Below are 22,408 nucleotides of genomic sequence, written 5' to 3'. Positions count from 1 at the left end.
CACAGTACTTGCCCAATAAATGGTAAGTTTTATGTTATTTATTTTACCACAACAAAGATTAATAAAATTAATCGATACCGAGCTCTCCTGCTATCATCTGTTGGCTCACTCGATAAATGCCCACACTGGCCAGGATTGAAGCAGGACAGGCCAAGCTAGGAGCCAGGAATTCTATCCAGGTCTTCCAGTGGGTGGCAGGAATACAGCTACTAGAGCCGTAACCTCTGCCTCCCAGGAGACGCACTGGCAGGAAGCTAGAGCCAAAAGCCAAAAACACTTACAAGCACTTCAACAGTGGATGCAGGTTTGTCAGCCACTAGGTCAAATGCCAAACCTGAGATAATTCATGTTTTTAAATGGTTATGAATTGTTCTGCCCTCTCCCTCTTCCCAAAAAAATACAAATGGTCAGTAAAGATAAGAAAAGATGGAGCCAGACACGGGGCATGGCATGTAAAGCTGTCACCTGCAGTGTCGGCATCCCATAAGGGTACTGATGAGTACCAGTTGCTCCACTTCTGATCCAGCTCTCTGCTAATGCACCAGGGAAGCAGGCCCAAGTATCCGGGCCCCGGCATCCATGCGGGAGACCTAGAAAAATCTCCTGACTCCTGGATTCAGTGTGGCCCAGCCCTGACTATCGTGGCCTTTTAGGGAGTAAACAAGAGGATGGAAGACCTCTCTCTTTCTCTCAATCTGTAATGTGACCTTTCAAATCAATAAAATAAATCATATAAAATCATGAACATATGAATAAATTTCTTATAATATCAGTAGAATGACAAATATAAATTAGTCCATATTCTTCTTAGGTGTTCACAATTCAGGGCCCCAACATGATGGCTCAGTGGCTAAAATCCTCACCTTATATGTGTCAGGATCCCACATGGGTACCAGTTCGTGTCTGGACTACTCAACTTTCATCCAGCTCCCTGCTTGTGTCCTGGGAAAGCAGTAGAAGATGGCCCATGCAATCGTGAGGGGTACTTAGAAGAAGTTCCTGGTTCCTGGCTTCGGATCATATCAGCTCTGGCCAGTGCGGCCACTTGGGGAGTGAACCAGCAGATGGAAGATCTTTCTATCTCTCCTTCTTTCTGTAAATCTGCCTTTCCAATAGAAATAAATAAATCTTTTAAAAAATTTACAATGTAAATGATACAAGTAACTACATGCTGTACACTTAGAATTCACCCTGCTCACTTTGTAGGGGTGGGGAACATCTGGTCTATGGGCCAGAGGAGCCTTGTGAAGTCATCTGGTAGATTAGAGCCCTACCAGGACAACCGCAGGCAGGGCTCTAAATTCAATAACTACATAGCAGGCTAATTTCTAAGCTGATAATTTTTATGGCCCACAAATGACATTATAAATATCCAAATGACACTTGACAGAAAAAAAAATTCTCCAACAATAATTTAATGGGACACACAATACAGAAGATAAAATCAGGGGCTGCTTGTAGTGCCAATGTCCCATATGGGTGTTGCAATTTTTTTTTAAAGATTCATTTATTTTATTTGGAAAGGCAGATTTGCAGAGAGAAGAGACAGAAAGAACTTTCATCTGTTGGTTCACTCCCCAGCTGGCCACAAAACTGGAACTGAGCTACTCCAAAGCCAGAAGCTTCTTCCAGGTTTCCCAAATAGGTGGCAAGGACCCAGGCACTAGGACCATCTTCTCCTTTTTCCTACTGCACATAAATAGGGAACTGGATTAGAACTAGAGCATCCTGGACTCAAACTGGTGCCAATGAGCCCAGCATAATGGCTCAGTAGCTAAATCCTTGCCTTACACCTTCAGGATCCCATACGGGCACCAGTTCATGTCCTTGCTGCCCTACTTCCCATCCAGCTTTCCGTTTGGAAAGCAATAGAGGATGACCCAAAGCCTTGAGACCTTCTACTCACAAGGGAGACCCAGAAGAAGCTCCAGTCTCTTGGTTTCAGATTACTTCAGCTCAGCTGCGACCACTGTGGCCACTTGGGAAAAGAATCAGCAGACAGATCTTTCTCTCTGTCTCTTCTTTGTAAACCTACCTTTCTAATAAAACTACATCTTTAAAAAAGGGGGTGGGGAAATTCAAGGAGTAGGAGTTTCATGTAGCAATAAAAATGACTCTTTGGACACTGACATTCCATATCAGAGTCCCTAGGTTCAAATCCCAGCACCGCTTCACTCCCAGCTCCCTACTCAAGCACATTCTGGAAAGTAGCAAGTGACATCTCAGGTGAATGGCTGCCTGGCACCCACGAGGAAGACCTGATCTGAGCTCTGGGTTCCTGGCTTCAGCTCAGCTGCCTGTGTGTGTCTGCCTAATTAAATACATTATTTTTCAAAACATGAATTCAGACTACGAGATAAGAAAAAAAGCTATAACATGACACATGCTATAAAAAAAGGTAATCATTTCTAAACTGCTGATTTAGTAAATTTGTTCATACGTTTACATACAGACGAAAAAGACATTAATCTAACTTTTTAAAGCATGAATACAAATATGAGTAGTATAAATAGTAAAATCAAGACCATCAAAACAAGATCGTTTTTATAAAAGTATCATTTAAAAGGTTATATTTAAATATTTAATCAGTATACTTATACGCTTTTCTTTAATTCAGACCACTACATGATAAATGTTACAACTCTACTTCACTGTAACTTTTCTTCTTAAGCAGCATACTTGCTGGCAACAGACAAGCAATTAAAACTACCTCAAGTTCAAAAATTCCCTTTGGACACAATAAAAGGTAAAAAGGCCATTACAACATCTTTTAAATAGTGTTTTAGAAGTACCTCTTAAACACTTAATTTAAATCAGAATACCAATCAAAATGGGGTCTCTTATATAGATCAACTTAGTAAAAGATGTAAAATGATTCAAATACTCAAATAAAAGATGTCTATTTATTAAAATTAAAATTTGGGAGTACTTCATCTGAGACAATTTGGATGCTGTGCCAAAAAAAATTTAAGCAATTCTGGGAGGTTTCTGTTGACTGAAAAGTTCATTTGATAGGCTTTTAAAAATTACACTGAAAATACAGAAACAAGCTTTAAAAGAATAGTTAAAACTAAGAAAGTTATTCGTACCTTAACTTTTATTTTCATTCGCAAACTTTCTCAAGACCCTGAGAAACTCAGTCTTGTTTCTGGCATGTTATCTTAGCAGCAGAGCAGGATTTACAACAAGGAAGTGACAATGCAGGTTCTGGGTTTTGACATAGATGGTTTACAATACAAAAAATTGTGCAAGAAAACAGTACCAAGGCTCAGAACCACCTTCTATGCTAAAAAAAAAACACGAGAAACTTTGTGTTTTTTTTGTTTTTTTACATATAAGACTGCTGCTTTCTTAAAACTTACACTGAGCCAACATCCATAAAAATGCAGTTTCATAGTTTAATTCTTCCCTTAACTCCTGGCTCAAAATGAAGTTTTAAATCCTACAAATCATCAAATGTGTTGAAAATCTTGACTATCCTTATTTCTTAGATACAGTTCACTAAAATGAAAGGTATTTTGTTTGACCCCTCTGCTACAAAACAATTTAATCATGCTTTCCATTAACTTTAGAGTTCACCTTTAATATTTCTAATTAAAATTAATTTATATTACCTCGCTCATTACTTGTCTTACAGGTTTAATTAATAATTGCTTTTTATCTTCATTTGCACTGATTTTTTAATGTTGAAAGTACCCTATTGTGAGTAGCCAAAAGGTCGAAACAAGATGCAAAACTGGAAAACTATTTGGAAATTATATAATCAGAAAATAAATGACAAAAATAATATAAAATCGGGCCCTGGAGCGATGGCTCAGTGGCTAAAATCCTTGCCTTACACACCTGGAATCCCATATGGGCTCCAGTTCATGTCCTGGCTTGGCTGTTGTACTTCCCATTCAGCTCCCTGATTGGGCCTTGGAAAGCAGTGGGGGACGGCCCAAGGCCTTGGGACCCTGCACCCGCATGCGAGACCTAAAAGAAGCTTCTGGCTGCTGACTTCAGAGATTTAGCCACTGGGCTCTGTGAATTTTTTTTGTATAAAGTTATTTAGGACTTTGGATATCACAGAACCCAGTTTCAAATTTCTTGGTTAAGTTTCTGTAACTCTTCTTTTAAAGTTTTATTCAAACAAATGTCTTAACAGACACTAAAATATTTCACTTTGAGATTTATGGTAAAAATTCAAATTTTGGTCAAATGTAAAAGAAACAACCAGTTATCTCCATTATAAGCAGTAATTAGAAAGCCTCTCATTCACATATTTTGGACACAGTAAGGGCCAAATATATCCAGGTCATGTACACACACACATACACACACACACACACACCCCTCATATAATTCTTTATTAAACTCTTTATTTACTTATTTTCAATATATTTGAAATACAGAGACAGAGATTTCCCACCTACTGGTTCATGTTCTAAACACCTGCATCAGCCCAGGCTAACCAGGCCAAACCAGCAGCCTGGAACTCCCAGCGTGAGTGGCAGAAACCCAAGTATTAGGCCCTTACCTGTTGCAAACTACTGAGAATTCATCTGAGTGGTAACTGATCTATATACCTTTTCTTTTAAAACTATTTTATAAAATAATTATTTTCATTTTTTTTGAAAGGCAGAAATATCTACCATCTACTGATCCACTCCCCAAATGCCTATAATAGCCAAGGCCTGGCCAGGCTAAAATAAGGAACCAGGAACTTCATTTGGGTGTCCCACACAGGTAGTAGGGACCCAAGAACTTAAGCCATCACCTGTTGCTTCCCAGGGTACATTATCAAGAGAAAGCTGGACTGGAGGTGGAGCATCTGGAACTTGAATTAGGTACTCTGGTATGGGATACAGGGTATCAGAAGTGGGGACCTAGTGGTTGCATCAAATGCCTGTCCCTGTATAGCTTTTCTCACCGTATTTCCCTGCACTGACTCCTTGGAAGTATTAAAATTGGGGGGGAGGGGGAGGGAAATGTTATCATTCAGATGTGCAAACACATACTTTTCATACGGAAATACTTAACTACATGTATCCTTTCAATCAAGCACTAACTTAGAATTCTTCACTTTCACTGTCCTTCTATTAAACAGCCTTCAAGTCAAGGAAGAGACAGACACTCTTATCTCAAGTCTGACTTTCAGCCCTCAAAGTGACAGGTCATGCTATTAACAATGCCCTTTTCAAAAACTCTTCCGGGCTGACAAGTTAACCTAGTTGCTAATGTCCTCACCTTGCACCCAACCAGGATCCCATATGAGCACTGTTTCTAATCCTGACAGCCCACTTCCCATCCAGCTCCCTGCTTGTGGCCTGGGAAAGCAGTGGAGGACGGCCCAAGGCTTTGAGACCCTGCACCCGCATGGGAGACCCAAAAGAAGCTCCTGGCTTCAAATTGGCTCAGCTTAGCAAACCGAAAATCTTCCTCTCTGTCTCTCTACCTCTCTGTATATTTGCCTTTCCAATGAAAATAAATAAATCTTAAAAAAAAAAAAAATAGCCAACCTCTTCCCTACCTTATAGGTCACAAATTCCATCTTTCCTGGTCATTTTACTTCCCTGGCTGTTTTTCCAAGTCTGTTTTATTTTTCCCTGTCTGCTGTTTAAATGTTGTTCATCTCTGGAGTTCTTCCCTAGCTTTTATTTTTCCGGAAATCTAATTTCCCTGGGAATGTACTTCCTATAAGCTTCAACTACATGGACTAATAACTTAAATCTCTCTCTCTCTACATAGATGATTTGATTGCACTCCCAGAATTTATTTTTAACTCTCCTTTTTACTATATCACTCACTCTACTGCATTTCCTTGCCTCTCTAGACACACTGCCAAAGCCTTCCACATTACTATCAAGACATCTGTTCTAAAAACAAAGATCTCACTATATGATTCTATTAGTAACACTCCTCAATTTACAACAGGGTACATCCTGATAAGATCACTGTTAAGCTAAAAATACTATTAAGCTGAAAATATACACAGTTTCCCAAATCTCAGATCTTACTGACACAACACACTGGAGTATCACTGTAACCCCTCGTGTACATTAGGACCTACAGCAGCTCACTAGCACTGCACAACCTGTAACACCATATCCAAAGCCGAAGTCCAAAGTATGGTCCCTTTTTTTTTCTTTTAAGATTTAACAGAGATTTTTCAACGTGCTAGTTCACTGCCTCACCCTGCCCCCAATGTCCCCAACAGCCAGAACTGTGCTTGTCTGAAGCCAGAAGCCAGGAGCTTCTTCCAGGTCTCCCATGCGGGTGCAGAGGCCCAAGGCCTTGGGCCATCCTACATTGCTTTCCCAGGTCCTTAGCCTGGAGCTGGATTGAAAGTGGAACATTGGATTCGAATCAACACCAATACAGGATGCCAATGCCACAGTTAGAGACCTAGCCTGCTACACAACTGTGTCAGTTTTGCATGGTTTCTGTTTTAAGTACATGGCTTTTGTAGCACTGTAAAGTCAAAATATCTCTTCTGTTGAGAATCGCCTGTACTTCAAAACTTTTGGAAGTCCTCACCACTTGATCTTAAAGGAAAAGCAGCACGGCTTGAAGACATGACTTCCCCTACGTTTTCTGTTCATCTCCTGTCCTTCCTCCTAAATAATACCACACAACATCACTCAGTTTCTCAAGCATATCACCTATTTTTACTCCTTTATGTCAATGAGTTAAGAGATGTACTAGTGCTGCCTAGAAAATGTTTCCCCAAAATCCAGCTTCCCTTTTCAAGACCTCTTTCAGATATCACCTCTGGAAAAGTAATTTCTTCTTTTAGGTTGGATTCATTTATTTGAAAGGCAGTTACACACAGAGAGAAACAGTTAGAAATATTCCATTGGCTGCATCACTCCGTGAATGTCCACAACAGGCTGGGTTGGGCCAAGCTAATGTCAGGAGCCAGGAACTCCATCCAGGTCTCCTACACCGGTGTAGGGGCCCAAACACTTGAGCTATCCACAATTACTTTTCCATGCATATTCCCAGGGAGTTAGGTTAGAAGTGGAACAGTAGAGACTCGAACTGGCACCAACTTGGAACGCTGGCATTTTAGGCAGCAGCTTAACATGCTAGAAAAGCAATTCTAGTAGTTCCTTCTTTGTTGTTTTATCATTAGTCATTCCATCATCAACATTTCAATTGCAGTTCACCTGAACAGTGCCATTTATAACCATTATTTCACTGCACTGTAATTAACCTATAGCCATGTCCACCTATGCAGAATCCCTAAAAGTAGTAATTAGATCTTTTCACTCTTGCATCCCTGTCAGCTGGCACACATGTCACATAATAGATGATCAATAGAGAGATGTTCAACAAGCAAGTGTGTAACTAATGTTATCCCTATGATAAATACTCTGATGTTTGATGTTAATGTTTAACTATTTTATTTGAAAACAGTGTTGATGCAGATTCAGTCTACGACAAAGCAGACGAACCAACAAGACAGTTTATGGAGATATGAAAAGGGGAAAACATTAAATCTCAAAACTCAATGTTACATGTCAGTTATTCACAGGAGAATCTCTAAGAAGTATAACAGTGTTAATCTTCTAGTTCTCATACTTCGAAGTATAACCTTTATAAAGATTTTTTTTTTGAAAGATAGGCTTACAGAGAGGCAGAGAGAGACACTGGGAGGGTGGGCTCATCCTTGGATCAGTGAAAACAGCACCATTTAGAACTATCCAAACCCTTGGACAGAACCCCTGGGGTGTGTACACATTGAGACTCTGGGTTGTTGTAAGGTGGTGGTTCCTCATCCCTGGGTACTGGGATGTGTGGAAAGTCGTGAGTGGTTTTCCCCTTTGTCTCTCCCCTTCCCCCAGGAACAAGAAGAAATAGCAAATTTGGAAGCAATGAGTTCACCCAATTTTCCCTAAACCTCGATCCTTCCCACCCTGATCAACCATGTAATCATTATTAAAAAATAAAATTTTTTAAAAATTATGAAACACAAAATATAATAGCTAACAAGTAGGCCTACAACAAGGCAGTTACTTCAGAAAATAATTGTTATTAAAGTCTGTAATTTTCTTAGTACACTTAAGTCTCCATTCTGCTATGATATCAAAACAGTAGTAAAGAAAACTAGTAAAGAAAGACTAGCAAAGGAATAGGCAATGATTAATTTTCATAATAATACTATCACCTAATGTTTGAAAATAATTTTAATCACTTTCTCACACATTCAATAGTTTACTTATTATTACATCAGCTTTAAAAACAGCTTCAGCTGAAATATAAGATTTTGATACAGTTATCAAGTCAGATTACTGGGAAGAGAGGAAGTGAAATAACTACTAGAACCAAGCATAACACCAATATACTTACTTGATGCTTACCGAGAACTGCCTACACATAATTGATAATGTACACAAACTTCAACTTCAGGGTATTAATTTTAAAAAGCAAAATTACTACTACCAAATTTTGCATTTCAAAATCTATTTCATACTGAAATTCTGAAGCAGTTCCTATTACTTAATATATACCTCTGATACTGACACTCATGCAATATTTTCTTCATCATAATCCTTTTATTTTCTTACATGTTACTTTCAGGGCATTAAAATCTATACTGACTCTATCAGAAAAGGGATTTAAACAAATTATTGCAGAATTTTAAATTGATAAAAACAGTATAATTTAAAACAATACATGCAACTGCAATCCATTAATACAACTGCAATCCATTAATACAAGATTAAAAACAATGCTGAAAATAAGAAAATACTCTGGAGTCTTCAAATCTTTCACACTCGGGCCAGGCACAGTAGCCTTGCAGCTGAAGTTCTTGCCTAGCACAGGCCAAGATCCCATATGGGTGCCAGTTCTAACTCCGGCTGACCTGCTTCCCATCCAGCTCCCTGCTTGTGGCCTGGAAAAGCAATCGAGGATGGCCCAAAGCCTTGGGACTCTGTACCCGCATGGGAGACCTGCAAGAGGCTCCTGGCTGATAGCTTCAGATCGGCACTGACCACTGTAGCTGCTTGGGGAGTGATTCAAAAGACAGACAACCTTCCTCTCTGTCTCTCCTCCTCTCTATATATCTGATTTTCCAATAAAAATAAGTCTTTTAAAAAAAATCTTTTGCACTCACCATGAATCTAATCTTCATCATTTTGCAATCCTTCTAACCCAAAGCCAACAGGCTAAAGCAGAAGGATAGTTCACAATCTATCATAATACATGCAAGTTTAGTTATTAGGGTCATTCACATGGATTAAGGGGAAGCATGGTCTCCCTACAGCTCCAATTCCAAGATTTTTAACCCTCTATTTTATGCCTTAGTTTCCTTAAGGTTTCTGCCCTACTGCCCAACCCAGTACCTCCAAACAGAAACCAACCTACTACAGCTGATCCAGTATGTAGGCCCCTCCAACACAGAATCTGCTTGGCAGGGACAATGATCATTTTCCTAGACTCTGAACACTGGGCCATGACTGGGTAGTTCAGCAACTTCATGGAGGCAAAGATCCCTTCCTATCACAAGTTGAAATGCCACCTGTTTTAGGTTTCTTTGAAAATACATTATAGATATGCCACCTAGCATGGCTCAGCCTGGGACTCCACATTTGGAATCAGTGCCACAAGCAAACACAGTAATAGTGGGTGGAGTACTCTGGTGCCAGAGCTGAAGGACCAGACCCATTTTCCAATGGCAGCAAAGACAACAGTGCCAAAGGCATTATCTGAAGTCCAGTGTAAGCACTGAAAGCTAAGGAGGTACCCAGTGTCCAAGGAATACCTCGGGCCACTTCTGTGGCATGATTTTGACTGCAGCTGCAGCATCAGTCTCCAGATTTTTCAGAAATTGTGTGAGCTATCCAAGGACTTCTCAGTGTACTGCTCTTCTTACATCATCCACAGTGTCTATAGGCTCTCACTAAAACTCCAGCTGATAAACTACTCTTCTAATCTTAGTCATCTCCTCACTGCCCTGCTAATTGTTTCTTTCATCTTTACATACCAAAGACACTTACTGATCTCTTCCTTAAATTGTTATTGTCTAATGCAAGTCCCCGTTTCTAACAAGCCTTCCATACTTGATCATATGGTGCTCTTAATTCCATTGAAAACTTAATTTTCCCTAGTTCTTCACAGAAGTTAGCTTGAGTTCCCATCTAAACTATAAAATTCGTGAACACAGAATTTATTTATTTTTATTGGAAACTCAGATTTACAGAGAGAAGAGACAAAGATCTTCCATCTGCTGGCCTATCAAGTGGCTGCAAATAGCTGGAGCTGAGCTGGTCTGAAGCCAGGAGCCAGGAGCTTCTTCCGGGTCTCCCACATGGACCCAAGGCCCTGGCCCACCCTCTGTTGCCCTCCCAGGCCAAAAACAGGGAGCTGGATGGGAAAGTGGAACAGCCAAGACATGAACTGGCACCCATATGGGATCCTAGCAGTTTCAAGGCAATGATCCACCCACTAGGCTGCCATGCCAGGCCCTGAAGCAACATTTTAATAATGACATGATGTCACATGTTGTCTGAGATAGTCTTACAGGTCATTTTGCATGTTTGCTGATCGACTGGAATCTTACCTTTTATTTTATTCAACTTATTTTATCTTTTACCTTATTCAACTCTTCCATTTCAAATCTTTACGTAAGGAAAATCAAGTATACCACTGAGTTTTACAACTTTTAACAGCAGAACTATGCAAATTTGGTAGTGTTAGATAACAGATATTAATTAAAAGACAACCTCTTTAACACATTCTCTGAAGGTTTTTCATACAATTTTTTTTTAAATAACTTACGTTTAACAGACCCTAAAGGCCTACATTCAAGGAAGAAAACTTTTTCAACAATGAAAAACCGCTTCCCAAAATAAGTACAGATATCACCTGGCAAACACACCACTAAAACAATAAGAGCAGTTATTACAGTCACAAGTTACTGAGTACATATCCTGGACCAAGCATTCTGCTAAATACTTTACAAGAATCCTCATTAATTCTTTGCAAGAGTCCTGTGAGGTGAATCTCACTACTAGTCTTCTCTAACACAAGGGGAAAACAGAAACAGAATTCTCAAGGTTACCCATCTGGCAAGCAATGGAGCCAAAATTCCAACCTAAGTAATCCAATGTAACCACTTTGGCAGCATTGCTCAGTCACCCAACACATTTGGTAGACATTCTACTATCCCTCCTCAGTTGGGTTAACTTCTGGGTTTGAATTTCCCAAAGAATATCACTGTCTTTCAGGCTTTCTTACCTTAACCACATGCTGTTCCCTTGGTCCTTCTACTGCAGAACACTGAACAGCTCACCTTAGGTCTCTTTTAATCCAGCAAGCAAAGCTCTATTCACTCTTCAACCTGTCACTTAAAAACAACTTTCTCTGGGAAACCTTCTTTCTGTCCATATTTTGTGACCCTAGTTCTGAAGGAAAGCATGTACTTGTATCCCTCCCTTATTCCTGGAAACGATTCATAGATATTAGTATCATTGATCTAACCTATATTGTAATTATATTTTATAGGAATATTTAGCAAGCATTAGAATGTACCACAAACACAGCATACTACAATACTAGTCAAAGACCTAGAATAAATAAAGACCTCACTTTAAATCCAACTACAACTCACTTCCTACCATACCTTCCAATATTTTACTGTCCATGTGCCTATATGTGTCGCACATTTACTGGCAAGTGAAATTAGTATCTTACCACACCCAAGCTCAGATCAGAACTTTAAATTTTATCTTACCAATCATTTCTCACTTTTCCCGTAAAGTTGGCACTACACTTTGATAATACTAAAATTGTGCATATAACAAATATTTCAAAATTGGAAACATACTCACTCTCCTCTCTGTTAAATTTGCTAAAACAAAAGTCAAACTAAGAATAAGACACTGGAGCCAGTGATGTGACGCTGGAGCTGATAAAGCCACCGTCAGCGTTGCAAGCAAGCATCCCATATGGATGCTGGTTTCAGACCTGGCTTTTCCACTCTCAATACAGCTTCTTGCTGACATACCTAGGAAAGTGGTGGAAGACGGTTCAGATCCTTGTGCCCCTGCATACATGGGAGACCCAGAGGAAGCTCCTGGCTCATGGCTTCAGACTGACCCAACCTTGGGTCACTGCGGCCACTGGAGAGTGAACAAGCAGGTGGAATATCTCTTTCTTCCTGTCTAATCTTCTATCTTGCTTGCTCTATAACTCTTTCAAATAAAATAAATCTTAAAAATAAAAAAGGGAGTAGGACACTAATAGTAATGAAGCGGAAACAAACAAAAAAAACTAAATTGTACTTGAAAAGATGCTTTTAATCCTACTCATTTCCTACAGCTCACTTTACTTTCACTAAGCTATTACTCCACCTAACCTTTCAATTTTACCAGTTCAAGAGGTAATTCATATACCAATACAATTGTTTATTTGCAGTGTATAATTCAGAGATCTAGAATCATCACCAATCAAGTTTCCATTTTCATCATTTCGCAGTTATTCTCGCTGTGTCAGGGTTCCAGAGCATCAGAATGAAGAGCACACATATGCACAGGTTCGTCACCTGAGTCGGGCTGGAAACCCAAGGTAAGCTGTTCAGTGGCCCTGAGGGAGTGTCCTTCTGCAGAGAGCTCAGCCTTGTCTTTTAAGGCCTTTGACTGAAACACCCACTCACAAAATAGAACATATACTTTGTTCAAAGTCCACTACTGGTATAAAAGTTGATCACATTTAAAAATATATACATTCATGTCAACACATAAGCTGATATTTGACCAAGAACTGGGGACCACAATCTTGCCAAACACACACATAAAATTAACTATGAAGGGGCTAGCATGATGGCTCAACTGGTTAAAACTCGGCCTGCCAAGTGCCAGCATTCCATATGGGCTGGCTCTTGTCCGTGCTGCCCCACTTCCCATCCAGCTCCCTGCTTGTGGCCTGGGAAAGCAGTGGGAGATGGCCCAAAGCCTTGGGACCATGCAGCTACATGGGAGATCTGGAAAAAGCTTCTGGCTTTGCATCCATTCAACTCTGCCCATTGCAGCCATTTATTTAGGGAGTGAACCAGCAGATGGAAGAGATTTCTGTCTTTCCTTCTCTGTAAATCTACCTCTCCAACAAAAAATAATCAAATCTAAAAAAAAAAAAAAAATCACTACCAAACTTCCTGTTATCCAGTTCCTAACAAGCACTAATCTACTTCCTGTCTCTGAATTTGCCTATAAATATTCATACACCCAGAATTCCTGAATAGGCAGCCTTTTGTGTCTGGCTTCTGTCACTGAGCATGGTGTTTTCACGGTTCACCTAAGCTAGATGTATCTGTACTTTACTGCTTCTCTTTTTAACCACAAATATATTTCATTTTACCATCTATACATATTTTATCTATCCGCTCATCAACTGTTTGACAGGCTATTTCTACCTTTTGGATATTATAAATAATGCTGTTGCATTCATACACAAGTTTTTACATAGACATGTTTCTGCTGGATACATATTAGGAGTTAAAACTGTTGGATCATTGGTAATTCTGTAATATTCCCTTTTACTTTGCAAACCTTTTAAATGAAATTCACAACTAAAAAGTTTATGTTTTTTACAAACATAAGCTCCGGCCCAGCACAGTGGCCTAGTGGCTAAAACCCTCACCTTGCATGCAGCAAGATCCCATGTCAGCATTGGCTCATATCCCAGCTGTTCCACTTCCCACCCAGCTCCCTGCCTGTGGCCTGGGAAAGCAGTTGAGGACGGCCCAGAGCCCTGGGACCCTGCACCCGCATAGGAGACCCAGAAGCTCCTGGCTCATCTTTTTCTCTGTCTCTCCTTCTATCTGTAAATATGACTTTCCAATAAAAATAAAAACAAATATATATCTTTAAATGTCTATTAGTAGGCTTTTAGTTCAGGTGAGAAAAAAACCTAGATTCTAACTCCCTCAGTTATATGACTTGATGCAAATAATCTCTAAATATCAAACTCTTTTTAAATAAAAAAGACATAGACTATAGCTATTGAACTTGCCTCCCGAGAGCATTATACAGATCATATGAAGAAAGCACAGTGAGCATTATATAATCTCACAGAAAAGTGTTATTCTGCAGAACATATACATAATAACTCAAAAGTTATATCACCAAACACAAGATCACCTACAATCCCAAAACACTGAGCAAGGTGTCTTGCCCATAGCAAATGGTAAGTAGGGATTTGTGCAAAGATTACATATCTGTAATTGAGTCCAAGATCTCAAATTGAGAACCAATTTGAATGAGTATCTGTGCTTTGAGCCTCCAAGGGTTTGCAGAAAAACAGACCGCTCCGCCATCCACATTTCATTCTTTGAAATATTTGCAGAGTACCTATTCCCCTGCTCCCAAGAGTTGGTTTGTTGCAGGGCAAGAGTACATTTGCATCAGAGTTATTTTGCTGTCTATGTCCCACAGTGCAGTTGCACACAAATGCCCATGAAAGTACAGAGGAAGCAGCAATTACTTCTTCCATTACTGGGAGTCAGGGAAAGTTTCACATTGGAACTGAGCCTCAAGGGATAAAGGGTAGAGGTCATTCTGGAAGACAAAACAGCAAAAAAAAGGCACTTGTTTTAGGAACAGCGAGCACCGTCACAGTCAATACCCAAGAGTCTGGGAAGAATGAAGGCAAAAATGGTAAAGCGGAGATCAAAGGAAAGGAAACAAGAGACAGAGTTTTAAGTCTACAAATAAATGGAGCAATAACTGAGACTTTTAAGCAAGGCTGTAAGCTGTCCACGGTGCCAGCAGAAGGCATGGGTCCAAAAGAGGAAAAAAGTTTCAGGCCATTTCAGCAATTGATAAATGGGATCAATTTTCTTGATCCAAACAACTATGACATAATCATGAACCAATCTCAAAAAAAAAAGTATCACAATGTTTTCACGTAAAACTCTAAATAACAGCTATTCCCCTCCCTGTTTACCAAAGAGAATAGATACTAAGCTCTAATGCAAATGCCACTAAGAAAAACAAATACAAGTCTGAGATAATAAAATGTGAATTTAGGTGCTGGCATTGTGGCACGGCAGGCAAGGCCACAGCTTGTGACACTGGCATACAATATGAGACTTGGTTTGAGCTCTGGCTGCTCCAATTCTGATGCAGCGTCCTGAATATTTGCTGGGAAAGCAGTGGCAGAAAATTAAAACACTTGGGCTCCTGCACCCAAGGGAGAACTGCAAGAAGCTCTTGGCCTGGATTACCCTTGACTGTTGCAACCATCTACTGAGTGAACCAGCAGGTGAAAGATCACGTTGTCTCTTTGTCTCTCTGCCTTTAACTGTGCCTTAAGAAACTGTGCTGGAAGGAATATTATTCAGCCATTAAAAAAAAAAAAGTGGTCCCAACTGGAGACCGTTATGCCAATCCCAAAAGGACAAATACCATATATTCACTCTGATATGAGGTAACTTTCAATCCAAAATACAAAACGAAAAGAAACAAAGGTAAATAAGTATTACACTTGTAACCTCACAAATGAGACATGTAATGGAAAGCACAGTACCAGGAACCAGAGGACTGGCAGTATGCATCTCCACTCGTGAACAGAAGTAGGCCCCCAGTAACACTGTCAAATACACCCAGACAACAAAATACTAGACTCTCCCCACTGCTTACACCTGCAGTGTCAGGACATACACAGAGCTGAACAGTGGAGTCCAGACTACAGCTCAAGGACCATATCACTGTAAAATCTCAGGGGACAATGGGGAGAGGAGCAGGACAGGCGGAAGAGGAGGAAATGGGGGGAGCCCTATGCCTGCAAGACTGTAAACTGTTAAATAAGAGTCTAAAAATTATAAGAAGTAAAGAAATAGATAAAAAATAAGTTGTGAATTAACCTAGGGACTAGTCAAATAGCTATGCAGGGAAGAAAAATGTCATAAGTAGACATCCATATATTCTTTTAAAGATTTATTTATTTTTATTGGAAAGACAGATATACAGAGAGGAGGAGAGACGGAGAGGAAGATCTTCCGACCATTGAGTCACTCCCCAAGCGGCTGCAATGGCCAGAACTGAACTGATCCGAAGCTAGGAGCCCAGAGCCTCTTTCGGGCCTCCCACACAGGTGCAGGGTCCCATGGCTTTGGGTCATCCTCGACTGCTTTCCTAGGTCAAAGGCAGGGAGATGGATGGGAAGCAGGGCCACCAGAAAACAAAATATGGAATTCCAGCACGTCCAAGGTGAGGACTTAGCCACTAGGCTACTGCACCAGGCCCTACCCATAATTTTAACAAACTAAAACAATAAATATTTCATCAATTTTCCACTGTTGTGAAAAGTAACATGGAAGGAAATGAGCATATTTTCTGAATATACACATTGGCTTTCCACATGTGTTCATATTAGTATATCTTAAGTAATGCATGTATCAAATAAACAATGCTCTCATAGAAACTAGCACCTCTTAGTGACCTTCATACTTCCAGCAACAAAATGATTAACAGCAAGTGTTTGGTGCAGAGGCCTAAGCTTTCCTTTAGCATGACCAGATCTTGCACTGCAACTCCTGGTTTGAGGTCTGTCCTACACTCCCAATCCAGCTTCCTGCTGACGGCAGCCAACGAGGCAGCACAGTGTCCCTGTTACCCACAAACAACGAGGTGGACTGGAGTCCTGGTGTGGGCCTGGCCCAACTTTGGCTGATGGGGCATTTAGGAAATGGACTAGCAAGCAGAAGATCACTAATGAAAATAGGTAAGTAAAATATCAAAAGAAAAAAAAAAGTTCTTCCATTTAAAATAAATGCACAAACAAAAATTGAGGGAAAAAAATAGGGGTCCAGTGCAGTAGCCTAGTGGCTAAAAGTCCTTGCCGTGCACACACCAGAATCCCATATGGGTGCCAGTTCTAATCCCAACGGCCCCACTTCCCATCCAGCTCCCTGCTTGTGCCCTGGGAAAGCAGCTGAGGACAGCCCAAAACCTTGGGACCCTGTACCCATGTGGAAGACCCAGGAGAGGTTCCTGGCTTCTGGCTTCAGATCAGTGCAGCTTGGGCTGTTGCAGCCACTTGGAGAGTGAACAACAGACAGAAGATCTTTTCTCCGTCTTTCCTCCTCTCTGTGTGTCTGACTTTCCAGTGAAAATAAAATGAATCTTTAAAAAATATTTTAAAAAATTAAAAATTAGGTATTAGGTGTCCAGTAAAATTAACACAAAAACAAACAAAACCAATGAATATATGATCCATCATCCAACCAAAAGCTAAAGCAATGATCCAATCACCTTTCGAGGTGAAGGAAGATGAAAACGGTCTTTATGACGAATCCTCCTCTGTAATGATTTCCTTGCAACGTCCCCGACACATGCAAGATCACTCCTGCTTCTATGTCTTTGCTGAAGTTCCTCCCATCCAAAATTCCTTTCCCTAACACCGTGCCCTTTTTGAAAACTTGTAAGGTCTACTTCAAAGGACATGGCAGCTAAGAAACTGTCCTATCCGAAACCTGCAGTTCATGCAGAATTTTTTCATTTGCTCTAGTTCTAAGGGACAATTTATTTTCTTTTAAAGGTGTATTTCTTGGGGCCCGGCGCGGTGGCGCAAGTGGTTAAGGTCCTCGCCTTGCACTCCCGGGATCCCATATGGGCGCCGGTTCTATCCCGGTAGCCCCACTTCCCTTCCAGCTCCCTGCCTGTGGCCTGGGAAAGCAGTCGAGGACGGCCCAAGGCTTTGGGACCCTGCACCCGCGTGGGAGACCCGGAAGAGGCTCCTGGATTCGGATTGGCATAGCATAGGCCATTGCACTCACTTGGGGAGTGAATCATCGGACGGAAGATCTTCCTCTCTGTCTCTCCTCTCTGTATATCCGCCTTTCCAATAAAAAAAATAATAAAAATAAATCTTTAAAAAAAAAGTGTATTTCTTTGTATTTGAAAGGCAGATTCACAGAGCATAGAAGAGACAGAGAAAGATTCTCCATCCGCTGGTCCACTCCTCACGGGGCCACAACGGTTACAGCTGAGCTGATCCAGGGCCAAGAGCCTCCTTTGATTCTCCCGTGTGCGCGCAAGGGCCCAAGGACTTGGGCTGTCCTCTGCGGCTTTCCCAGGCCACTAACAGGGAGCTAGAACAGAAGAGTAGCAGCCAGGATGAGTACCCATATGGGATGCTGATGTTGCAGCTGGAAGATTAGGTTGCAATGCCACCGTCCCAGCACCGACGATTCAATTAACACTGTCACCTTTTTTCAATTTCTGGCATTTGATCATTTTCATTCCTACTGCCAACCTAGTCTATGCCCTTATAAAAATACATTCTAGAGGAACGAGCCAGCAGATGGAAGGTTTCTCTCTCTCTCTCTCTTTGTAACTCAGTCATTCAAATAAAAAAAATATACATTCTATATAAGCTGCTAGTATGCCTTGGAATAGCTCAGTAGTTATGAAATCGGGCTTATGGCTCCTAGAGGTAAAAGTCAAAACACCTAGGTTCAAATTCCAGCTCTTCCATTTATTAAGTTATAGGAACTTGGGGAGTTAAAGTAAGCTAACCTCTCCATGTTTCAATTTCCTCAGAGGTTGATGTGGAAAAAAAAAATAAGCACCTACCTCAAAAGAAAAAAAAGTTAAAATAGAGAGTATATAGAACAGGGCAAGCATGCTACATAGAATATACACAAGTGTTAGTTAAGCTGCTGGCCATTTTTCCTCCCCCAGGCCACTGGATACACTATTGTCATGCCACTTTTTCTTAAAGAATGGTTTTGTTATATTAGCGTTCTGTTCAGAACTCTCCTTGGCCCTCCATAACCTAAGGGTCCATGTCTGCAGCTTGGCACTGCACAACTTGGCACCATACTACCTATTCAGCTTGATTTACTTGACACCTTGTATATACAAAATAGCAGGAAATACACACAGTCATTCTCCTCCAGATCTGACAACTACACAGAGGGGGCACAAACATAAAAAGTCACAAAAATGGTTGCCCACCATTTTCCAAAAGATCTCCTCAATCCAACAAAATCAGTGTTCTTGGCATTGGAAAAATGCTAAACCCATTCAAAATTATCTGCTTGCTTGCTTTATTGCATTTTCAATACTCAAGCCAATGTATATGCCCCAATTTTAAAGTCTAATTCAAACACCAGTATCCTTATATCCTTTAAACTCGAATCATCTTATCTGAATCAGCTTTTCCAAATGTATAACCACCTTCACTACCCAGTACATTAGTTCCTAGAAAGAAGGAATAATTACATCCAGCTCTTGCTACTTCCTTCCCTCCTCACCACAAGGACTTTCACAGAAAAAGATCACTATGATAGAAAAACACACTCAAAAAAAACACACAGTGAGTTCAAAGAAAAGACTGGAAGTAGACAACTACTACTAAGTGAAGTACAATAAGGCTCTGTGGTAAACTACTGTGCCAACCACGAGTCTGTCAATAGTCCCCAAAACCTTCTATCAAACAGGGTCATGCAATTAAAAAGTAACAATCTATTCACTATCCCTTCTATATAACCACCATCTAGGTAGCTTTATTTGTTCAGTGCTACTTTGAATCAACATGATTAAACATTCTACTGTCTGTTACTTAATTTGAAGTTGGCCTTCAAGGGCCAGCTTTCAAGCAGGGCAATAACTCAACTGCTAAATGCTTGGGAGGCTGACTGGGAAAGACATCACTTGGAGGCAAACCTGCAGGTTTAAGTAAAATAAGATATTCCATGAATTTAGCATGAGAAAGTGTCAATAGGGGACAGTGCTACGACACAGGTTAGGTTGCTGTATGGAATGTTGGCACCCCAAAGGGTCACCAGTTCAAGCCCTAGTTGCTCCCCTTCCAATCCTACTCCCTGCTAATGCACCTAAAAAAGCAGTGGAAGATGGTCCAAAACCTTGGACCTAGATGGAGTTCCTGGCCTCCGGCTTGAGCACGACCCATCAAGTGAACCAGCAGATGGAACATCTCATTCTATCTATGTTCACTCTCTGTGACCCTGTCTTTCAAATAAATAAATAAATCTTGAAAAAAAAAAAAAAGGACAAGTCCTTACAAATAAATAAACACATAAAAAATAAAGGGATAGCCTCATATCCAGAGTTTTACTTTATCCAATACAGTGAGGGAGCAAGGCAGAATGGCAGAAATAAGCCCAATCTACCCTTCAAAGCTAAGGCTTCCTAAGTAACAAGTTCCACTCACAGTTTTAACATGTCATCCAATTCCAAGCTAAACATTCCCTATTGATCTACTCTTAGTCATTGCAAAACCAGCCCACTGTGAGGACATTATTACAGCACCTTTCATGTAAACACTACTTTTCAAAGGTTTTTTTTTTTTTTTTTTAAAAAAAGGAGTCTCCTTTGAGTTCTGAAGGAAAATAAGTGAATTGATGGCGTATGCACATACATTCTGAGAGCAAACCAGAGCCAAGCCCTTATCTAACTATGTAGAACCCAACTGGTTGCTGAGGCAGTGGGGGAAGGGGAACAGCGAGCAAAGAAAGTAAAAGGTGGTTAAGGTAGCAGTGGCTGGAACCAATGTGCAAATTCAAAGGCCAGAATGGTGAATTCTATGAATGACTGTTTTAGAAGAGTGTGTGTATTTTGTGCAGTCTTTGAGGCACCTAAACTTCAGCTTCTAGGGACCAAAAAAAAAAGTCTACTCCATAGGTAAATAGACACCTGGTATCATCTGGTATTACAGAGAAAAATGAACACACTTTCCAGTTCTGGCCCCACACACAGAGTAGGTTATGGGGATTATGCAAGCACACAGCACTTAGGCAATCCTTCCCTCCTTTCCTTAGAAAATAATTTATATAATAACTCCTTAATTCAGTAGCTACAGGAGCAGCACTGTTCGCTCCTCCTTGCGAGGCTTGGCTTTCCTTCGCTGCAAAGCACTGAATCCTGAAAAAATTCAAATTGTTCTTTTAAGGAAGACTTAATCATTTATCTCAGAAAAGGGCAAAAAGTCAGGCAGTGAAATGTGAGCTATTCCTATTAAGTCTTACATAACTTAAAGTTGAAACGAATTCAGTAGTTCAATTAAAACCTGAGGCTGGAGCACAAAGATGAGCTCTCTGAGTACAGTCCTCACACACAGTTTTTAAAACTTGAAGGGTTTAGTATTTTCTTAATACAGAAGCACAGATCTGTATAGTCAGTTGGGATATCAACAGAAAAATGCTGAAATTGTTATACTCGAAAGAAGTATCCCCTTTGGAGAAGGGGGTAATTAACAGAAGTGTAGTTTCCTAACACTAACTTCTAAAATGTCATCTCTGTAAGGGATGACACCAAGAAGTAATTTCCAAAAGCAATACATATATGTCAGCTATCCACTGTCACCTGTAAACAAGACTGAAAATGTAAAACCACAGATGCTCATGCTTTATTCAACTGACTGCCAATTACTCCTTCCAGGGTGAACACCTAGCAAAACTTCTCAACAGCATGAGTTCCACACGAGCATCTGCCCTTACTGGAACAGGCCCTGATCTCAACTCGACTCACAGTCCAACCCCCCAGATAACCTGAACCCTGTTGAAAAATCGGCCATGGATGCCCTGCTTGGCTTCCCGCATTGAATCCACCTTTCTAAAAAGCCTGAAAGCGAGTCTCCAAGCCCGGCTATCTAGTTTTCTCCCACCAAATTAGGGTTTGTGGTTTCACTGGGAATGATCAGCACTATCAGGCTGCCCATCGCCCTCTGAGGCATTTGGTTACAATACCTTCTGTTTTCCATTCAACCACCTCACTGCCATTTCCCCCAGAACCAGAGCTGCCTCCCAGGCTCTGCGCAGTGTTCTCTCGGAGGGTGCAAACCCTGGGATCCTGCATCACAGCACCTCCTGAGAGACGGGCAAAGGCAAGGCAGGTAGAACACGCAAACACGCGGCGCCAAGACAACGTGGGTGACATTACCTTGCCGGTCTTGTGATCGAACCAGACGAGAGCATGGTTCCTTGATAGCACTTTGCAGTCAAAGGTGGCATTATTCTGCGCCGGCCGGCAGCGGGCCACCGAGCGGCCGATTTTGATGGGCTCGTCCAGGTAGACATGACGCTCCTGAAACGGGTGCGAGTTCGGGCGGCAGGTGAAGATGGCCAAAGCTGACGGCATCGAGGACAGCCTGGGGGTGCCTCTCCTACCAGGGACAACGAGGAGTTCCTCCAGATCTGCACTGTCCTTCACCAACGTAGACTCCCCCTGCCTATGCCCCACCTTCCCACCCCCCCAAAAAATTTTTTTGCCAATTATAACAAACTGCGCATCGTCTAAGAGTAACCAGGGCACATCAGCAGCTCTCGACTGGGGTGGGAAGATGGCCCATCGCTTCCTTGCACATCCAGCAGCGCCCCAATCGCATACAGTCCCCCGCTGGCAGCAGCCTCTCTCAGTCCATCTTCCCTGGGAAGGAAAGGCTCACACATCGGGCA

General features: G+C 41.1%; 1 protein-coding gene across 17 annotated transcripts in view; it reads right to left on the bottom strand.

Annotated features, from left to right (window-relative positions):
• Positions 1-22,199, bottom strand: part of LOC121167799 (sarcolemmal membrane-associated protein) — a 116,847-nt gene extending 94,648 nt beyond the window's left edge. For 8 of the 17 annotated variants that reach the window (XM_040997428.1, XM_040997439.1, XM_040997430.1 and 5 more), the window contains exon 1: positions 21,894-22,197. In XM_040997428.1, the coding sequence (XP_040853362.1) occupies positions 21,894-22,091 (198 nt within the window). In that variant the 5' untranslated portion in view covers positions 22,092-22,197. Of the gene's footprint in view, positions 1-21,893 lie in introns of all 17 variants that reach the window. The other 9 variants (XM_040997431.1, XM_040997435.1, XM_040997437.1 and 6 more) reach the window with 4 other exon arrangements.
• Positions 22,200-22,408: the final 209 nt, after the last annotated feature.

Source organism: Ochotona curzoniae, unplaced genomic scaffold (genome assembly GCF_017591425.1).
Source record: "Ochotona curzoniae isolate NIBS_2020 unplaced genomic scaffold, NIBS_Ocur_1.0 patch430, whole genome shotgun sequence".
Taxonomy (NCBI): Eukaryota; Metazoa; Chordata; class Mammalia; order Lagomorpha; family Ochotonidae; genus Ochotona; species Ochotona curzoniae.
The sequence above is the reverse complement of the archived record's forward strand: the minus strand, read 5'-3'. Positions and strand labels throughout refer to the sequence as shown.